The following is an 18,929-nucleotide window of genomic DNA, read 5'->3' on the forward strand; positions in this document are numbered from 1 at the left end:
AATCATTTTCTTGAATTTTACATGTGCTCTGAACTTTGGCAAATAGAGTACCTATTTTCGGGTGCTGATTTCAAATATTGCCAGCCATAAGTGATCTGACCATCAGTTCAGCCGCAAGATATGGCTGCCATGAAAAACCATATCAAAATAATTTTCTTGGATTTTACATTATATATGACACCAAAATTTGGCATACAGAAGTACGTGGCACTGATTTTTGCCGGCCACCAGCAATGTAACCACCGGGTTTCGGCAAAATGACCGCCATGAATTAAAAGTAATGATAATTGTCTTGAGTTTTATATGAACTCTGGCCCTGAAAGTTGTCATATAGGCATATATTTAGGCACTGATTATTGTCAGACCCCTGTTTGGTTGCCATTTTGAAATACAAGATGGCCGCCATGAAAGATAATTTGCTCAAGTCTTACGTATGGCCTGTAACACTTTGAATTTGGAGAAAAACTTGATCTTTGCATCCTTGATCAATGAAAAAAACATAATAGATGCTATTTTGAATTCCAATATGGTTACCAAGTTTGAATGATGTACAACATTATAATGGTGAGTAAAACCCATTGTATTGGCACTGAAAACAAATCCAACACAACCACATCTTTGTCCGTTGCAAGGATTATAATACTTTGGCACCCTTAATTGCTGATATAGATGTTATGTAAGTATGAAGCACCATAAATACGCAAACCAGCTAGCTTCTTCTGCAGTTACACATTTGAGGTGGCTTTGTTTGAATAATAACCATCCGGAACAATCATTTCTGTTGAGAGGCTGTAAATTATTTCTTTGAGTTTCATATGATCTGCAGTATTTCACTTTGACATATTGACGGAGAGCGGGGTGCTTATTTCAAATATTGCTGGCCCTCAGCGATCTGATCCCCTTTAGTCAGAAGCAAAATGTCAGCCATCTTGAAATCCATGAAAAAAAATCATTGAAAAAAAAATCATTTTATCTAGTATCACGTAACATATTTTAAAATTTGGCATCTAGGGTTATCGAAATTGCCCCCAGTAATCTGTCCAATAGATATGCTGCAAAATGGCCACCTTCTTGAAATCTAGAGTGGATCGACTGTCATGAAAATTCATTAAAATCATTTTCTTGGTTTTAAATAATTTGAGGCACTGCATTTTAGACATACAGGCAGGTTTTTGGCCAGCTGGTTTCAGAATATTGCTCCAATAATTGCGATATTTTATTACAAATCGACAAGAAGAAAACTGCTCCAGACTTGAAGTACTGATGGTTATATAGTGGTAAGATGATGATGATGAAATTAATTTTAATGATGGATGATAATAATACTTTTTTATTGTTCAAAATAGAATTCAGTAACAGAAATGCTCCGAAAATTTATTTCGCCCATAAACTGGAGATCATGAGCCCGGCAGCAACTTAGCAGCACCACATCGGACGTTGCTCTATCCATTAAAAAGGAAATTTCACCCCGGACAAAAGTTTGATGTAAAAACACAAGAAAATATGATATAAAAAGGATATTGGTAAATCCATCAAAGTTTTTGATTTGTGACGTCATATACTGTACGAGCAGCAGCCCCATTATGTTGTGTGATTTAAAATGGCAGATAAGGTGTGTTATGTGTTATAATTATGTTCATTATCTATCCATATTTGAAATTGACACACAATACAAGTTTTTGCTTCATAGTACCAATTTACGGTGTCACAGGTAATGTAGAATTCAGGAAAACATTTTTGAAAGATATTTCGTAGTAGCCATCTTAGATTTCAAAGTTGCGGTCATTTTCAGCTGACCCGGTGGATCAATCACTGGGGCAGCAATATTCTAAAACCAGCAGGCCAAAACCTGCCTGTATGTCTAAAATGCAGTGCCTCAAATTATTTAGAACTCAAGAAAATGATTTTAATGAATTTTCAAGATGGTGGCCATTTTGCAGCATATCTATTGGACAGATTACTTGGGGGAAATGTCAATACCCCAAGATGCCAAATTTCAAAATAATACCTTCGTTATAATTATGATACTTGATTTTTTTTTATGATTTTTTATGGCAGCCATCTTGGATTTCAAGATGGCTGCCATTTTGCAGCTGAGGGTGCCATGAGCCTAATTATACATCAGGAGGGCTAAAGATATTCGTTCGACCCAACCCATTCGAATATTTTCAATTTGATATTGCTGATTGACAAAAGTGTATGAATATGATTCAAAATCTAACACTGATTCTAAAAATGGTAACTGCTGAACTTCCTTTGCCCAAATTGGGAAGATATATCAATGATTTGGAACTGTTTTTTGACTGGCGGAAGAATTGGGGCTATTTTACTGTTTCAGTTGATGAATTTGATCCCATCATAGTTATCTTCATAAATGGCGATTTATTTTTAAAATGAGCTGGCTACGATACCTTCTCTGGTCAGATATGGAATGTCAGATATATATCCTATCCAAAGGTAGTAAACATTCGACCCTCTAATTTCACATTTATTTTTTTATGAATGAAATTAAGTGCCATTTTAACACACAAGTCTATGGGGAATGTTTTACGCGCGTGACACCTGAGGTATCACGGGCCTAAATTTCCTAAAACATTTCCTATAGACTTTTGTGTTAAAGAGGCGCTCTTAAAAAAAATAAGGATCAAATTCGAGAATTGAATGTTTACTACCTGTCCAGTGGATAGAATATATGTCTGACATTCTATATCTGACCAGAAAAGGGTACCTCCACCAGCTCATTTTAAAAATAAATCGGCATTTATGAAGATCGACTACACCTGACAGGATAAAATTCATCACTTGAGACAGTAAAGAGGCAGTACTTCTTCCGCCAGTATAAAAATAGTTCCAAAGTGGTGATATATCTTCCCAATTTGAAAAAAGGAAGTTCAGTAAAGTTACCCTCCCTAGAATCAGTGTTAGATTATCAATCATATTCATTAATTTTTGTCAATCAGCAATATCAAAATTAAAAATTGAGAATTAAATGGGTTGGCTCGAATGAATATCTTTGGCCCGTATAACCCTGACTCAGGGGATCAGATCGCTGAGGGCCAGCAATATTTGAAATAAGCTCCCGACACTACTTCTATATGTCAAAGTGCAATACCGCAGATCATATAAAACTCAACGAAATAATTTCAATATTTCTATGGCAGCCAGCTTCGAATTCAAGATGACGGCCATTTTTCCGCCGACCAATTGTCAGATTGCTTGGAGCCAGCAATTTTTTTAATGAACTCACCCAGATACCAATATACTACAAATTTCAGTGGCACATATAATGTAAAATTCAAGAAAATTAGTTCAATGATTTTTCATGGCGGCCATCTTGGATTTCAAAATGGCGGCCGACCCGATGGTCAAATCACTTGGGGCCGGCAATATTTGAAATCAGCACACCGAATTAAGCCTATATGCCAAATTTTCAGTGTCACATATCATGTAAAACTCAAGAAAATGACATTTAATGATTTTTCATGGCGGCCATCTTGGATTTCAAAATGGCGGCCAGTTAGCCGCTGACCAAGTGGTCAAATTGCTGGGGGCAGGCAATATTTGAAATCAGTGCCTAAAAATACCCCAACATACCAAATTTCAGTGTCACACGTCATGTAAAACTCAAGAAAATGACATTAATGATTTCTCATGGCGGCCATCTTGGATTTCAAAATGGCGGCCGACCCGATGGTCAAATCACTTGGGGCCGGCAATATTTGAAATCAGCACCCCGAATTAAGCCTATATGCCAAATTTCAATACCGCAGTTCATATAAAACTCGAGAAAATGATTGCAACAATATATCATGGCGGCCATCTTGGATTTCAAGATGGCGGCCATTTTGCCGCCGACCAAATGGTCAAATTGCTGGGGGCCGGCAATATTTGAAATCAGTGCCTCATAATACCTCTATATGCCAAATTTCAGTGTCACATGCCATGTAAAACTAAAAAAAAATGACATTTAATGATTCTGCATGGCGGCCATCTTGGATTTCAAAATGGCGGCCGACCCGATGGTTAAATCGCTTGGGGCCGGCAATTTTTGAAATCAGTGCCCAAAAATACCCCTGTATACCAAATTTCACACTTTCTGCCAGATCCGAGCATCTTGGCCATTTTTTGTCACATAACCGCTCCACTAATGGTAAATATCTATAGAACTCCATTACCAAAGAGCCATACTTCCCGAGACTACTTACCACTGATGAATTATGTGTAACAGCAGCTTCATAAAAAAACCTAAATATCCGCGGCAATTATGCTTTCCATACTACACTTCTGTACCAGAGTAATCCATCTTAAAACACTGGCCTGTTTCCTCGGTAACGAATGACGCCCTGGGCCTGGCCCTGTTGAATTAATTTGCCTTTTTTGAACAATATTCACGACAAATTGGAGTATGGCAGACAGAGGATATAATTTACGGTTTGGACCAGGGGCTGCTGAATCAGTGGATCAATACTTAGAGTACAGAAGGTAATGTAAGCTCATATTTTTTCAGATTTTCAATGAAGACTGCTGAATGAAATGACTGCTCGCGCTCGCAAGGTTTTTTAGCGAACGATGTGCTATGGGACGCCGGGGGTTTGGGGGAGGCTATTCCAGTCGTACCGCTCACGACTACGAGTCAAGTTGGAGCCTCTGTCAGTGTCAGCTCTGGCTGAGCTTCATACCCAACTTTGCATGCTGAATTTATTATGTGAGACAGATGGCAAAATAATGCCATTGGCATTGCCTGGGCCTGGCCCCCTGGGGTGGTATTCTGGGGTCATTTTTAAAATCTGACTTTGAATCTTTTTGATTTTTGAAATTGGTATGCAATTGCAATTTACACGATGGATATGTCTCAGCAATTAAATTTAACGCAGGCACTGCTCTGTCGTGTTTCATCTTTAACTTATGCAAAACAAAAATTTATCTGAGATAATTAATATTTCAAACTAAAAAGTGATCGAATTATCTCCAAGTTCATGGAGTTAGACAGCTGGCAGCTGTCTGTTTCAATGAGTTTTTAAACATTTTTTTAAATTTTTTTTAATTTCTCGTACGCAGGCTCGCGGTCGTGCAGCCCCCATTAGGGGGTAAACTATGCAAAATCCCCCTGACGGGGCTCATTGATTTTTGTCTTTATTTCATAAAAATATATAAAAAGAACTGGGCCAAAATAAAGATTATCATTCCGTTCTGGCCTGAAATGCACCAAACGGGATAAATAAACTTAAGAGGGGAAAAAGAAGTGACTTTCTTCGGTTGTCGCGCAACTCCCACTTCCCTGGTTTATCTGAATTTAATAATGGCCATTGAGTCCCTGTACAGATGGAGTTAGAACTTCGGTGTCTGTAATTGGTGAGTAGAGCCAAGGTAGTTCAGCAGAACAACCAATAAAACAGAGACCGAAGCTTTTGGTCTACTCAGAGACTACGATGAATCAATCACTTTTTAGTTTCAGATAAACTTTGAAACCGATTTTAAGGGTATGATGGGGGGACCTAAAGCTACGCACTTTGTTTTCAAACAATAAAAACTATCCCAATTTTAATATTTCAACAAATATCTTTCACTAATTTGTGGCAAACATTCTAAAGATCATTAACCAAGAAGAAAATTTCGCAAAACTCACTAATACGAAAATCCCGTCGTGTTTTCCGAACACCTCTTGATTTCACCACCCGATGAAGAAGGGGTCCTAAAGCTACGCACTCGATTTATCATGCAAAAAAATAGTATTTCCTGTGCCTCAATTTCTAAAATATATTCATATTATTATAGGAAAAAGTGAAATTTAAGCGAATATAACTCCAAAATTCCAAACAGTTGTTGGTTTCTCTGCATTTAGAGATTTACTGCAGCCTCTGTAGAAAAAATTGAATAGGAATCGTTCGTCACTCTGCAGTCACAGTTCCACACACAGAGTGCGCATTTGCCATAAAAACTGTATGCGCGATGAGTGGTGCGTAGCTTTAGGACCCGCGCAGCTTTAGGACCCCCTGCCATATATCATTGAATTTAACTGAGATAAAATATTTTATTTTATCTGAGGTAAAATGGATCTCAGAATACAATCCCTGTATTTTTGGTTCTTTTAGTATTTTCAATCTTGTTAAAGACTGTTTGCTAGATCATAAGAAAAACTAGTAACATTAATGTTAAACTTTTAAAGTCACATTGTAGTTACATGTATTTGCATAGCTGAAGGATGCAAATGTCAGATTTTTAAAAGCCAAAGTAAATGTTATGTAGGCCAATAATCAAAAGAAGTAGATAGTTCTTTATGAAAAGCAATGGCATTACAAATCAACTGATTTTTTCAGTCTGTAGAGTGTAGACTAAGATCTAAATCCATTTTTTTTTTAGACCTTTAATTTCTACATTTTAGCTAGAGCACCAGTATTTCGGCAGTCTTTGATTAGATTATCAATTTCAAATGTTAATTTGATTTTTATATTTTAGGATTGTTGGTGATGATGATGGAGGCACATTGTTCACACCGGAGCAGTATGAGGAGTATAAGAAAAAAGTCATCCCAACCCGTATGAAGAATCGTTTGTTTGTGAGCTGGACATCGCCCACTGGAATGGACTGCAAGATGATCGGCCCAGAAACAAAGTGTTTTTGCCAGCACAGGTATTGGAGAACTCTAATTCAGGGGCAGTGCCTGAGTGGGGGACAAAACCATTGGACCCCTTTTTATTTTCAAATGAAAAAGAAAATGAAATGAGAGGGAAAAAGGAAGGAGAGGGGGTATAAAGAGGAGGACTGAAATCTTTATGTCCTCTTGCTCCCCCTCCATTTAAAACATCCTGGCGCTGCCCCTTACTGGCCATTCAATGGCCAAGGGGAATCCAGTCTTTGAGGTTAAACTAATAATGATAGGTATAGTATCCCGTAATTAGTAACCAACTGGAATAAAATTATTGGAAATGGTTTTTTGACTGATTTGAGTAGGTATGGGTGTCAACATTTACCAAAAAAAAGTTAGGAGGAATACGGGTTGGGGAAAGTGTTTTTTTTCAAGGTCAAAGGTCAATGACCTTTTTAAATATACTGTATCATGGTATCTCCCAGATAAAATATTACAGGTTGGTGATCATGGTGTCAAAATGCACAGATTCTTACAAGAAGATCAAATAAAATCAAATCAAGTACCTACAATGCTCATTCATCCATGAAATTCAAGGTCAAAGCCTTTCAAAGTTCAATGACCATTATTACATTACATACCATATACGGTATAATGGTATCTCTGAGATGAAAAGGTGCAGGTTGGTGATCTAGGTGTCAAAATGCAGAGGTTCTTACAGGAAGAAAAAAAAAATCAAATTAATTACCCAAAATGCACATTAAACAATAAAATTCAAGGTCAAAGCCTTTCAAAGGTCAATGACATTTTCTCTACATTATATACCATATACGGTATAATGCTATCTCTCAGATGAAAAGGCGCAGGTTGGTGATCTTGGTGTCAAAATGCACAGATTCTTACAAGAAGATCAAATGAAATCAAATCAAGTACCTACAATGCTCATTCACCAAATGAATGAAATTCAAGGTCAAAGCTTTCAAAGCTCAATGACTTTTTTTTACATTGTATACCATATACGGTATAATGGTATCTCTGAGATGAAAAGGTGCAGGTTGGTGATCTTGGTGTCAAAATGCAGAGGTTCTTACAGGAAGATCAAATAAAATAGAATTAAGTACCCAGAATGCACATTAAACTATAAAATTCAAGGTAAGATCCTTTCAAAGGTCAATGACCTTTTTTACATTATGTATCATACTGTATAATAGTATCTCTGAGATGAAACGGCACAGGTTGGTGATCGTTGTATCAAAATTCCCAGATTCTTACAGGAAGGTCAAATAAGATAAAGTTAATCACCTAGAATGCATATTAACCCATAAAGTTCAAGGTCAAAGGTCAGTGACCTTTTTACATAGGCTATATATCGTATAAAGGTATCTCTGAGATAAAACGCTGCATGTTGGTGATTTTGATGTCAAAAAGCAATTTTTGCAAGAAGATAAAAATGACTCAAAATAATCATACAGAATAGTCCAATATCCAAAGTCAAAGGTCAAAAGTTGATAAATATTTATATATCCATGCATGATTCCCCCAAAAAAGAAATTAATCCATTATATTCACATTTTATTTGTGAATAATAGAAAGAAAGATAACTATTTGTAATGAACACTTGGAAGTCTAATAATTTCACTCTGAAAGAAACAAGGATAAAAAATGGCCATGGAAAATATATTTAGGAGTTTAAGGTCAATCAACTATGTCAATAGCGTCAGGAAATTTAAGTAAATAGGTCGATATAACGTGATTGTGGCATGTAGGTATAGTGATTCTGATGGGAAAAAAGACTGACCTGCGTGGAAAAAGAACACAAATTTAATAGTTGAATCCTTGACCAATGATGATGTCAAAATACAAGTTCGAGGTAAAATTGGATCAAATAGCACTCTTTCTTATAATATACTGTAATGCATTGACAAAAGTGTTAAAAAAAATAATGTGTGATATAATTTGAAATGGTGACAATGGTGAAGTTACCTAAAGTAGCAGCATTTAGATATGCATTTTATAAATCTAAATCAAGGTTCTAATTTCTCTGTAGCAATAGGTCACTTACCTCAAATGCTACAACTTAATCTGTAAATGGAAAGGATAGGCCTAAGTCTTATGGCAAGCATCATCCGAGAACATTTTCATATAGCCAGGGACAATGACGAAGAATTAAAATAAGGCAATCATTAGAGCTGCAGCTTTTTTTTGTCATAGATGAAGTTAAGTGTCTCAACTTCAGCAAAGAGTAATTGAACTCTTGAAAACCTTCTGACATTTTCAAGACTTTGATCTGGCCCATTCAATGAAAGCCTAACGTTCTGTCAAGGGATATCAGACCAGGATCTATATTATTACTGATAATTGCACAGCTTGATTCTCAAGAACTGGAAGTGGTGCTGTAGGAGTTTTGTTAGGTCGATGGATGTGCACTTGTAAGCTATTATCTCCTTTTGAATTTCATTGTTATATGCCTAATTTGTGCATGATAACAATCAGTTGTTCTGGACCAAATACATGATCCTTGTACAAACTGATACCTAGTAGAAATAGCATCATGGGTGACGTACGGCAGAGAGCAGATATGAAGTTTTGTCTGCAGCATTAGCATCACAAGATATTCTGGCAGCTCGCAATGAACTGATGAAAGGTACTAATAATACGGGAATTCACCTTTGTTGAAGTTGATATATATATAATTTACTACATGTATATGACAGAAGCTGCAGCTCTAATGATGGCCTTCATTTCATCATCATCATCATCCCTCTGATGTTTGGAAATGCTCTCAGATGATGCTAGCTGTGACATGAGAGTTAGACATGTCCTATCCATTTTCAGAAGATTAAGCTAATAGTTTATAGTATTTATTATAGCATTGAGGTGAGTGGCCTATCGCTGGAGAGAAAAGACACGACAACCTTGATTTAGATATAATGATGCATTAAATGCTGCTACTTAAGATAAAAATCATTTCAAATTATATATTTGATTTCATTTATTTTTTCAGTGCTTTTGGCAATGCATCGCAGTATATGAAAAAGTGTTATTTGGTTATCAACTTTTTAAACTTAATTTCCACTGATATTTTGAAAAGGGCTCATTGACCTCTGACCCCTAAATACATTCTCCATGGCCTTCATTATTTCAGACCGAAATTATGAAACCTCCATGTTTTCATTACAAATTAGCCATGGTTATTTACATTATTCAGATATAAAATATGAACACAAAAGATATTGTTTTTGGTTATTTTGATATCATATACGGTAGATTATATATTTCCTCTGATCTAGGATTTCAAGGGTGAAAGTTTATTCTTTATACTTATTTTAGTGTTGTTTAATCTTCTTGTACAAGTCTTTGGATTTTGGCACCAAGATCACCAACCTGCGGTGTTTTATCTCAGAGATACCATTATTATTATCTAATGTTAAAAAGGACATTGACCTTTGTCCTTGAATTTTATGGGTGAATGTGCATTCTCGATGCTTAATTTTATTTTATCTTCCTGTAAGAATATGCGTGTTTTGACACCAAGAACACCAACCTGCACCATTTTATCTTAGAGATACAATTATATAATATGGTATATGTAGTATAAAAGGTCATTGACCTTTGACCTTGAATTTTATTGGTGAATGTGCATTCTAGGTACTTAAGTTTATTTTATTTGATCTTCTTGTAAGAATCTGTACATTTTGACACCATGATCACCAGCATGTACCTTATCATCTCCGAGATACCATTATACGGTATGGTATATAATGTAAAAAAGGTCATTGACCTTTTGAAAGGCTTTGACCTTGAATTTTATAGGTGAATGTGCATTCTAGGTCATTAATTTTATTCTATTTGATATTCTGGTAAGAATTTGTACATTTTGACACCATTATCATCAACCTGCGCCTTTCCATCTCAGAGATACCATTATACAGTATGTACGAAAAGGTCATTGACCTTTGACCTTGAAAAAAAGCACTTTCCCCAACCCGTATTCCTCCTAACTTTTTTTTGGTAAATGTTGACACCCATACCTATTTAAATCAGTCAAAAAACCATTTCCAATAATTTTATTCCAGATTGGCTCTTTTGGGGTCTAATTTAGGGATACTAGTAGTCACCTCAGTTCATATGAAACTACTCATCTTGGTTGTTATATCTTAACTTTCTTATTTTACATCAAATATTGAAGTTCTATTCAAGTTTTTACTGTGATACTTGTTTGATTTTCCTCTAACTTTTTGGGATTGAATTTTCCTTTACATTAATCTGAGTTCAGAATATTGCCAAAGTTTGTAAAGAAGAAATATGCAAATGCAGTGATCATTTACATCGTATCTGAACATGACATTTTTAATACTGGTAGGATTGTGATATTGTAAATATCTTATACTATACACTGCAAAAATTCTAGTGTTGAAGTAATATCGGTTTAGATTCAAACCACAATGCTGTTCTAACACAAACTGGTGTTCTGTATTAAAACACTGTCAGTGTGAACTGTGAACAGAAAAAAATAACTTGTTAAATTTTTCAAAACCCTTACTTGTTTCAACATTTCTCTGATGTGGTCCAGTATTAAATATGTGTTGACTGAATTATTAACATTTTTAGTGGGTGTAAATTGAGAACAATTGTCAGGAATATTCAATCCTCAATAATCTTGATTTTTTTTCAGGTACAAGCAACATAAGACAGACTTTGAGAAGATCCCAACAGAGCGACCCATTATGTTGCCTTGCCGGGTCAAAGGTTGTAAGTGTGTCTCCTTCAACTACGTGCCACTCAACGGCAGTCAGCCAATCAGATGCCGGTGTAAGCATTATTCCGATGATCATTCTGAAGAACAACACCATGGATGTCGGAAACGTAAGTGTAATGTTTGGTATTTGCTCCAAGGCTTAGGTATGCAATAGCGAATGCAGTTTCCAATTCCTTGCATTCAAGTATTCATTAGACTATTTGACAGTCAGCCCAAATAGGAATGAGACCAAGTGATTATCAAACCAAACATTAATTCGACCAAATTCAGAGTGGACAAAGTGGGTTAAGCCATGAAGGGATTTGATGATGGGAGAAGTAGACCATCTACTAGTAGACAAAATGAAAACAAATTCTTCCAGTTACAAATATATTTTTGAACTCCAAGATTGAGTTTTTATTATCTTTGTACATGTGTGCATCTTCAGCTTTTTGGTGGTAGATCATATGAAAAGATTACCATGAAGCTCATTTCATCTTCACTTTTTCATTTCTTCCATGTTCATTCAGCTGGATGCCAGTGTGTAGCTTTCAAAAGTTCATTCACCTGCAGCTGTATGCAGCCGACCTATGCACACGAGACCATTGTAGAGACAAAGGAAGAGAGACAGGTCAGGGGTCATCCTGTGGGTCACAATGTTCCTTACCAAGCCATGGGAGGATTGACAGGGTTTAGCTCTCTAGCAGAAGGGTACATGAGACTCGATGACAGCGGACTTGGTGAGTGGTGTTTGCCTTTCAGAATTACGGAGTTCTAAATAGGGGCTTACATTTCTGGAACCAGCCCTTTAGGAAATTAGGTTGAATGCTTTTGTATTATACAATTGATTGGCAAAAAGACTTTACACCAGTAAGTTAATTAATTTCACTCTAGGCAAGCAATGTAAAAGATGATTCACCTTTTAAAAAAAATCCTTGTAAAGCCTTGTTTTCATGGGGCTCACAAACATTTTGTGAAGGTTTTACAAGGACACAAATGTCATCAAATGGTAAAATCAAATCACTGCATTTTCAAAGTGTGTTAAGGGTTCAGAATTTTTGCACTTGTCCTTGGGAGTCGATTGAAGTCGCCATTTGTTCACAAGTAGTTCAAATGATTATTTAAAAAGATTGAAACTCAAAACTAATAAAAAGCAAGTCATATAAACATCTTTTTTCAAATATTCAGGAACATACGGACACGTTTTGGTGCACTTTTTTGCATATAGTTCACAGATTTTACTGGCATTTTAAAATCTTTTCAAAATGATTGGGAGCTCATAAAAACCAGGCTAAGATGCAAACGAGTCCCTATGAACTGCTGCTGTGTTCAATAAAATTGATTTATTTCCCATGTACAAAAGAAACATGTAAATCTCCAGTTTGTTAATATTCATTTCTCCCCTGGCCCTCAGGTACACCAGATGAAGCATTCTTGAATCAAGCCATAGGATCAAGTGATCATCCATTCCTACGCATGCATGGACCAACACTCAAGCAGCTCGAAGGCAGGAACGGTCAAGAAGTGGCCCAGCTGACCGATGACATGGCTAACTTTAAGCTGACAGGGACTGATGCCGATATGGAATACTATGAGAAGCGATACCAGCAGAGGGTAACATCCCAAATTTATGTATTACAGTATGGGATCTAGGCCGGTATTCATTCAATACAGTCAGATACTGTAAATGAGCATTTTACTCAGAATATACTCGGGGGGGGGGGATATTCAGCCAATTCAATTCATTGATTGATCTAAGTACTTAACCTTATGTTTAAGTCACCTCTCGAGGACGCTTAAGCCAAATAATTCAGAAATCTCATCGGCTGGTTAATGTTTTGCACACAGTCATTCTGAGCTGCATAGAATTATTGAATAGCTCAACTGCTGCGATGCAATAGTTATTTGCCAATAATAATCTGACAATTATCCTTAGGAAGTATTTTGGCTTACTCATGTCCTGAATTTCTTGGACATCTATTTTTTAGGGGATGCAGTAGCCATTCAGTCTGAATCTTTTATCGTACATGTAGTTACCAGGATGGCAAAGCCACCATGATAGTGAACAGAGCAGGCTTATGTCCTGATTCTTTATAAGTAAATGAGTTTCTTATTTCTACTCTTCATTGTAGCGACTCGCAGCCCTGTTTTGTTTTTTTTATCTATGTGCAAAGAATAATTCTCTTTGTCAAGATTGGAAGCTCTTGAGTTTGCCCTTGAGTTTTTTTCTTCCCCATATCCAAGATGTTCCCTTTGCCTTGAACAATGTACCTTCTGGTCATTGCATTTGATGAAAGCCCTTGGTGTTAGAACAACCAGAATCCTCATTAGGTTATTTCCTTTCTTATCTTTTCTCCTGTGTGGTCACTTCCAGTTAAAAGAAGAGCGGATGAGAGCAAGAGCTGCCCCGAACATCAAGCCCCCTGCTCGTAGGCAAGCCTTACCTCAGACAAGATCAGGATCATCGAGTGTTGGTAAAACAAAGCCCACCTCCTCAAGATCTGGGAAACCTGGGAAATAGTTCTAGCGTTACCCAGTAGATCTGAGTGGTATTTCACTATATTAGAAGAACAAAAACAACAATGGCTGTTTCCTCCCAATCTGGAAGACCTTAAGAAGTGAACTAGTTCTACCATCATTTAGGAGATGGCCAATCTGAGTGGTATTTCACCAAAACTAGTGGAACCAATAGAATAAATGTCACTTCTTCAAGAGCGGGAAATTTCGGAAATCATCGTCCAGGGTGTGTTCTGAGTACAAGTTCACCAAACTGCAAGGATGATAGAACAAATGCCACTTCTTCAAGTACAGAATTGCCAGAATTGAAAGAAGAAAAGGTCACATGCTCAAGAAAACAATCTCTGAAATGGATTATTTAATTATTATTATTATTTATTTGGCCATTAAAAAAAAAGATTACAATGTAAATACAAAATTACAATTTGAAATTTAATAATTAAAAATGAAAAGTAGAAATGAAAGCAAAGAAGAAAAGAGTAAGAAAATGGTTTTTCCATGGGCCAGGGCTCGCAAAAGTAAAATTCAATACTATTGCCCAGAGGCATGCGAGCCCTAAGTACAAGTACAAGCGCTAGGGAGTTAGCAAGTTTTAGATTATGCAGGATTTTTTTTTTAAATCATTAGAATTTGAGTGTGCAATTTGTTTCAAATCTATCAAGGGTTGAGGCATAAATTGTTACTGCTAGGAGTCAAGCTGAGCTTCATATATCCAAAAGGCTTTTACTTAATTGAATAAAATGCATCTCTGTGTACATCATTAATTAAATTAAAATTACTATGGAACCAAAATAAATTTCAGATATTAGATTTTAGTGATAAAACCCTCTTCTGGTAATTGACAGTACTTTTGAGTGCAAAAAAATGTGGACAAATTAAGGTTTGGACATTGCTATATATATATATTTTTTTTTTTTTAATTGGTCGATCTTTTTGTTAATGCTTCTTTTTTTTCTTTTTCATAGTTTTTATTGGGTTTTCATAATTTTGTATAACAAACCACATATAATTAATACAAGTAATTTAAAATATAACAGAATAAATAAATAAGAAAAGAAAAAAAGCAGCATACACATTATTAGTTTACATTAGAAAAAGTACAGCTTATCAACAGATACTACTTGATAAACATGTAGTAAAAGCAGTCACTTTGTCTCTTCTAAGTATTCATCATCCCCTATAGTATAGTAAAGGCAAGAATGTAATAACAGAAGGATAAAAATCAGGTGATTCACCTATTATTAAAGATTAACAAAATTCCATCCTCAGAAGGCATATTAAGATTTTCTTCAGTTACAAAAATTGATGATAGAATATCTTACAACTTAAATCTCCATTTCCGAAAATGGCTTGTATGTTAATTATTTTTCTTGGCAATATGATATTCAATATCCTTGTTAGAGGTCAAATATGCCTTATAACCGTCAAAAGTTGGTGGTTTGTTCTGAAATTTACAAATATAAATATAATACTTAAGCAAAAGAAACAAATATGTAAGGAATTTATCATCAATATAACCGGACATCTTTTCAAATTTTGAAACATTCTGTAAATCATGCTTTTTGGTTTCCTTAATAATAGCTTTCATAATTTCATCCCAAATAGGTTTCACAACAGGACATTCAATAAAAATATGTAAATAGGTTTCCGGGTCACTGTTACAAAAAGAACAATTAGGGGAGTCCTTCCTTTTAATTTTATACAAGAAATCATTGAAACTTATTGCTTTATGAAATAACTTGAAATAAAAAGAGCGCACACGTGTCATTATAGTGGACTTAAAGTTATTTACATGAACTTTCTCCCAATTGACCTCATCTGTGTTATGAAGATCATTCCAAAAAACTATACGTTTTTCTGGAACACATGGTTTAAGTAGAATACTATATGCATATTTTGGAATTTTCTGAGTTCTCAGCAGTGTTACTCTGATTTCATCAAAAATTTCATTGCTATATATTTGCCTTTATTGTACAGTGCCCCTCTATTTTTACCCACAAATTTTTATCTCAATTGTTTATTTTTTACTGTTCTTGTTATAGTTTAATTGAACATTTCATCTAAGTGCTATCTAAGCACATGCATTTCAATCTTTGAAATAAAAAATGCCCCGTCTCTCCAGATCTTTACATTTAGATGCATTATTATATGGAGTGCTATGAGGGAAAAAAGGATGCAGTTTAAAATTTACCTTCATGAAGAACATTTCAAAATTACCATGTTGAAATTATTAATATATATTGAATAATTGTGTTTTCATACCTTGTTAGGCATAAAGCAAAAAAAATGTGTCAAATTAGTGTTGCCAGAGTGCTGTATTGTGCAATTATAAGATTTAACTGCTTGCATATTATTCATCTATACAGCGCGTCCCAAAAAAAATGTCCCTCTTATATGGGGCTAAATTACTTCAAAAAATAAAAATTATTCTCCATGAAATGTATTTAACTAGGAAGCTCATCTCATGTTCTAACTTCTATAAAAATTTCATTGGTCTTGCTTCAGTGGTTTTGAATACACAGTCTATTATGTAAAAGTGGTGCTTTTCAGCCCATTCCAAGTTTGCATGCATGCAGCACTACTGTGTGTTCTGCACTTTCTAGCATATCAACCCCCTTTGACCATTCTGACCAAGGAATTCCCTGATCTGACCAGGGAAATCTCCATGATCTAACCAGGCTCATCAAATCACAACTTTGAGCATGTTTAGAAGGGCAAAAACAATATTTGACAGCTCATTTCATGTTTGAAAATGGGAGATGCACAACGGGTTATGTCTGTTTCATGCCTAATTCATGCTTAATACTGCATTTTTTTGTTTTTATTGTTTTTTGTCTCACCTGCATAGCAGAGTGAGACTATAGGCGCCGCTTTTCCGACGGCGACGGCGACGGCGGCGTCAACACCAAATCTTAACCTGAGGTTAAGTTTTTGAAATGACAGCATAACTTAGAAAGTATATGGACCTAGTTCATGAAACTTGGCCATAAGGTTAATCAAGTATTACTGAACATCCTGCCTGAGTTTCATGTCACATGACCAAGGTCAAAGGTCATTTAGGGTCAATGAACTTAGACCATGTTGGGGGAATCAACATCAAAATCTTAACCTAAGGTTAAGTTTTTGAAATGTCATCATAACTTAGAAAATATATGGACCTAGTTCATGAAACTTATACATAAGGTTAATCAAGTATCACTGAACATCCTGCATGAGTTTCACGTCACATGACCAAGGTCAAAGGTCATTTAGGGTCAATGAACTTTGGCCGAATTGGGGGTATCTGTTGAATTACCATCATAACTTTGAAAGTTTATGGATCTGATTCATGAAACTTGGACATAATAGTAATCAAGTATTACTGAACATCCTGTGCAAGTTTCAGGTCACATGATCAAGGTCAAAGGTCATTTAGGGTCAATGAACTTTGGCCAAATTGGGGTATTTGTTGAATTACAGCCATAAATTTGAAAGTGTGTTGGTCTAGTTCATAAAACTTGGACATAATAGTAATCAAGTATCACTGAACATCCTGTGCGAGTTTCAGGTCACATGATCAAGGTCAAAGGTCATGTAAGGTCAAAGAACATTGGCCACGTTGGGGGTATTTGTTGAATTGCCATCATATCTCTATAAGTGTATTGGTCTAGTTCATAAAACGTGGAAATAAGAGTAACCAAGTATCACTGAACATCTTGTGCGAGTTATAGTAGTTTTCAAAATCAGCACTGCTGCTATATTGAATCGCGTGATGCAGGTGAGACGGCCAGAGGCATTCCACTTGTTTTAGTTAATAAGCTACTGTGGTCAAGTTAATTCAATGTAACTTTTTAAAAGAAAAAAAGTCAAAATTTTCTGTGGTAAAGTTCCTTTTTCGCAAAGGGTGTTTAACTTGCGGATTCCCCTTTATTTTTGAGCTTATTTTACTCATCCATCATTCACATTTTCTTTCAAGTTGGTGCACTGATTCCCCTTATCAATCATCAAAAAAACTTTATTTTTTTATATTTCTTGCCCTTCTGAACATGCCCAAGTTTATAATTTGATGAGCCTGGATATGATTAGGGAAATGTCCCTGCTCAGATCCTGGATGTAAAAATGGGGGTTAACATGCCATAGACAATGCAGATATGCATCAATGCTGCAAACTTGGAATGGGCTAAAATGCACCACTGTTACGTAACAGAGTGTGTATTCAAAACCGCTGAAGCGAGACCAATGAAATTTTCATAGAAGTTAGATCATGAAATGAGCTTTCTACTCATGAACATTTATTTGAGAATACTACCACATTTTAGAATTAATTCAGTCCTATGTCAGAGGGACATTTTTTTTGGGACGCGCTGTATGTATATACATAAAGTAGACTTGCTTAGTGCAAGATGTTTGATGTCTCATGTCTAGGCTTGAACATTGACATTTTATTCTTTTTGAATTTTAATAGTCATTTCTAAGTCTTTCATAGTAGCATTACTTGAATTGCCGTCCATTATTTATTCAATATTTGTGGTAATCCTTTTGATGAAGCTTCTTAATTAAATGCAAATATACATTTTTAAAATATGTATTATATCTTTATGCAAGTAATTAATGTGATACGCAAAATTTCATATTAAATCGCAATAATGATCAAATGTATCCTTGTGTTTTTTTTCTGTTATTTTGAGTTGGCCAGTATTAAGCTCTTATGTAACTCTGTAGCACAAACCTTGCCAAATCAATCACCAAATGACAATGACCAATTGAGATCATTGTTGCATGTACATTTTGTTCGAAACGCTGTCCTAAAACCAATCAAAATGTTTCTTTCATATATGCAGTCCAAAGCAAACCTTAGTGTTGAAAGACTCATAATTTGAAAAAAGGGGGCACAGAGAATGGCTTCATTTCTTGAGAATGTTCTGATTTGCAAAAATATGCTTCTGAAAAGGGTGAAATTGTCTTCACAAAGAATCTGACAAGCAATAACATGTGGCAAGTAAATTTTTCACTTCCAAAAAGGGAGGGAATATATGGGTATGGTTCTGCATCTATGACCTATTATCAATTTTATTTGTGAAGTGTTGCATACAAATATTCTTATTTATT

The 18,929-nt window shown here is 35.5% G+C and overlaps 1 protein-coding gene across 1 annotated transcript; it reads left to right on the plus strand.

Moving 5' to 3' along the window:
- The first annotated feature begins 4,271 nt into the window (after positions 1–4,271).
- Positions 4,272–16,326, plus strand: LOC129275209 (protein FAM221A-like). The gene is made up of 6 exons (XM_064108599.1): positions 4,272–4,482; positions 6,457–6,630; positions 11,262–11,452; positions 11,855–12,064; positions 12,739–12,938; positions 13,699–16,326. Exons 1-6 carry the CDS (start codon positions 4,406–4,408, stop codon positions 13,843–13,845), a joined length of 999 nt encoding a protein of 332 aa, XP_063964669.1. The 5' UTR covers positions 4,272–4,405; the 3' UTR covers positions 13,846–16,326.
- The last annotated feature ends 2,603 nt before the right edge of the window (positions 16,327–18,929 follow it).

Source organism: Lytechinus pictus, chromosome 13 (genome assembly GCF_037042905.1).
Source record: "Lytechinus pictus isolate F3 Inbred chromosome 13, Lp3.0, whole genome shotgun sequence".
NCBI lineage: Eukaryota > Metazoa > Echinodermata > Echinoidea > Temnopleuroida > Toxopneustidae > Lytechinus > Lytechinus pictus.

What these genes read in the sequence shown, in the direction of transcription:
- LOC129275209 (XM_064108599.1), top strand. Translation starts at nt 4,406, where the DNA reads ATGGCAGACAGAGGATATAATTTACGGTTTGGACCAGGGGCTGCTGAA. An exon ending in ACTCGATGACAGCGGACTTG is followed by an intron (nt 12,065 to 12,738) that starts GTGAGTGGTGTT and finishes CCTGGCCCTCAG; the next exon opens with GTACACCAGATGAAGCATTC. An exon ending in AGAAGCGATACCAGCAGAGG is followed by an intron (nt 12,939 to 13,698) that starts GTAACATCCCAA and finishes GGTCACTTCCAG; the next exon opens with TTAAAAGAAGAGCGGATGAG.